Source organism: Dendrobium catenatum, unplaced genomic scaffold, assembly GCF_001605985.2.
Source record: "Dendrobium catenatum unplaced genomic scaffold, ASM160598v2 fragScaff_scaffold_1339, whole genome shotgun sequence".
Classification (NCBI taxonomy): Eukaryota; Viridiplantae; Streptophyta; class Magnoliopsida; order Asparagales; family Orchidaceae; genus Dendrobium; species Dendrobium catenatum.
Window position 1 is genome coordinate 449168 of NW_021319801.1, and position 3179 is coordinate 452346.

At 41.6% G+C, this 3179-nt stretch overlaps 1 protein-coding gene across 1 annotated transcript; it reads left to right on the plus strand.

The window, feature by feature from the left end:
- The first annotated feature begins 251 nt into the window (after positions 1-251).
- On the plus strand, positions 252-2710 carry LOC110114718. The gene has a single exon (XM_020847691.2). The coding sequence runs from the start codon at positions 435-437 to the stop codon at positions 2454-2456; it is 2022 nt and encodes a 673-aa protein (XP_020703350.1). The 5' UTR covers positions 252-434; the 3' UTR covers positions 2457-2710.
- The last annotated feature ends 469 nt before the right edge of the window (positions 2711-3179 follow it).

Here is a 3179-nt window from a genome sequence, read left to right on the forward strand (position 1 = left end):
ATGCTATAAAAGGATAGGTAGTGATAGATTTCCTAAAATCACATCGAATTCGAACTACTATCCCAGATATAATTGGTGTATTTATTCAGTTATGATGTAAATATATAAGCAAAATTTTCTTTTACTGTATTATGAAAAATATTGTAAAAAAAGTATTAATTTAATCGATGAAATTACCACTAGTTTTAATCATTTTTCAACTGGCTGTATTTTCTTTTTCCCAGTTCTTCTTCATTTTATATTCTTCGTCCTTTACTGGAAGCCTGGAACTTTCTTTCATCGCCATCAAGAGCTGTGCTATCTACCAACTCTTAAAAACCCCAAAATCTCCTTCGAGCATCGACGGCGTCACCCACTCTTCTTCCTCCTTCAACCATCTCCCTGATCCTGAACCTAATTTCAATCTATTCGTAGCCCTTTCTCGTCTTGAAGAGATGCCTAAAACGCTTTTATCAACTCCGTCTCTATTTCTCATCCTCTTATCCGTCATCATCTCTTCACTCCCTACGTTTTCATCCACCCCAAGCCTCGGCCTCGACGCCTTCCTTTCCGACCAGTACCGCCGCGACCCTCTCGCCGGCAACGATTCCTTTCCTTTCCTCCCAACATCCCTCAAGAAATCCCTGTCTCTATCCACCCCTTCTTCTAATCATAAATCCCTAATCTCCCAGCTCCTCTCCTTCCAGATATCAATCCCTGTCTACGTCAAGCTTGTCGGACCCTTCTCGGCCGCCGCTTCTAACCTGCTCCAATACTTCGCCTCCGCTGCTCTATCCTCCGCCCAATTCCATGTCATCGGCTCCAATCCCCACCACCTAGTAGTCTCTCACTTCCTGCACCTAGAAGCTTCGTTCTCCCCTCTGGGCTCTGAGATCTCCGCCACCATCCGTTCGCACATCGATTCCTCAACGGTTCCGTTCCACCGCTCCATCCTCCTCCCTGTACCGCACTCTGTTGTGGACCGCATTGTCTGCGATGATTTCGAGAAGGAGTCGTCTAACTCGGCCCCGGGTTTCTACATATATCTGTTGAATCTCGATCAGCAATCAAAGCGATACGCTTACTCCTACGACGCCAAGGATTCTTCTCTGGCGTTCTCCAAGTGCCTTGGGACGATCTGGACAGGGAAGGAACGATACATGTGGATAGACCTTGCAGCCGGGCCAGTGGACTATGGCCCAGCGCTCTCCGGCGAAGGCTTACTCCCACGAGGTGAGTTTCATCCACTGGCCTCCCTTCATAAGAGTCCAAGACCGGAAAAAGCCTTGCTCGCGGACCTGGCCTCGCTGGTGCTTAGTGCTTACCAAACCCTTTTGGTTCCCTCTTTAAGAATCCCCCTCTTCTTGGAGTCCATACTTCTAATCCAATTCATTCGAATCCATGGATCTGATGATCAAGATCTAGCCGGTCTTGACTGGGCTTTCATTGAGCAAACGCTTCGGGAGAGTGATTTATCATTCAAGGAACAAACTTTGCTGTTCAAGTCATATAGTGTCAAGTACTCAGAATGCCATATCTGTTCGTTTTCAATTGCCAAATCAATGAACTCGTACACATCAAGATTCCTTTTTGATAATTATACCTTGATTGTGAGTGAGTATTTGGACTCAAAACAACTGAGTAAGCTGCTTAGAGGATCATTGACTGAGATTCATAGATCGGCAGGGATAACCGATGATGTATATGGGAAGGTTCTCCCTGTGTTTGTCTTTGATTTGGATTATGACAAGATCATCTTTCTTGACCGATTCCACCAAGCTGTTGCTTTTAAGGATATGGTCATTGCTGTGAGGAGTAGGAATACTCAGACGGTTAGTGAGTATAGCTGTAATGGAAGGCATGTGATCACTAATACGCGTAATTTGAATCGCGCTATTGTTGGTTCAGTTCTTCAGAGTATGTGGGGAGTTACACCAACTCATCTTACATGGAGCCAAGAGCATAATAGTACAATGGTTGACTACACTTGGAGTGTTGGACAGACTCCATTTGGGCCATTCTCAGAGTTATCCTCACTGTCATTCGTTCAGAAGGATGCAGCTAAAAGAAATGTTCTCCTTATTAGTTTGAATTATACAATTACGAGTGCCATTGATTTGTTGGAATCAATGGCAGCACATGGAGGTTACAGGAAACTTCTTAAGAATAGCAGGTATGTGGAATTTGTCCAGAGGTGGAATTTGCTCAAATATAAGCTGGAAAAGATTATTACTGCAATGTCACAGCTGGACTATGACAAGGCTATTTATTTCCTGAGGTCTTCTGATCTTGACCTTTATGCCTTGTATACTGTAATTTACCAGGCAACACAAGAGCTTGAGGCCTCACTGGTTTGTTTCAAAGATCCATCATTTCCATGGGTTTCTGCTTTTGTTGCTGCCGGAATTTTGTTTGGATTATTATATGTTTATGCAAAGAGAGAGAAGCTTTTTAGGAGCAAGAGAAAACAATTCTAGTCTTTGATGTTTGTCTTAATTCAGGAGCATCTAGTTGGGCAGTATGGCTTCCTGAAATAGATGTCATTTGAAGAGTTATCCTTTAGGATGCGAATGAAAAAAAAAAAGGTTCAAATTCTTGCGTGGGATCCTTGTCTGCTGGCTCGGTTTCATGCTAGGAGCGTATAGTACTTAAGAAATAATTGATTATGTTATATTTCTATAAGATTGTAAATGAAATGAGTTGAGCTGAGTCAAATTGAGTATCGGCCTAATTAAGTTACGCTACTTTTTTTTTTTTTTTTAGTTCGAATTTGAGCATTTTTTGCTGCGCTTGATTTTGTCCGTTCAAAGATTATTAAGCTTAACCTTGGCTTAATTGCTCTAGCTTGTTTGAAAAGTATGATGAGCTTGATTGGAGAAATAATTAAAAATGTTCGGTTAAAAATATTTTGTATTAAAAAATTAAGCCTTGAGCAGGTGAGCTAGCGCGCCAGTTTTATTGTTCTGGATTAAAGACAGTTAAAAAGTAGTGGTCAATTGAGAAAAAAACAGAGAAAAACTAACAAGACTAAAGAGAGAAAAAGAACTAACAAATGAGCCTAAGCAAACCAGGAAGTAAACTCCTTAGAGAAGAAGAGGAGAACTAGAAAAAACTAGAAAGTCTAGTCTAATAAACAAAAGAAAAACAATTAGGCCTCAAAAAGCACTACTAAGATCAGGCCTAAGGACAAAAGATTGCCT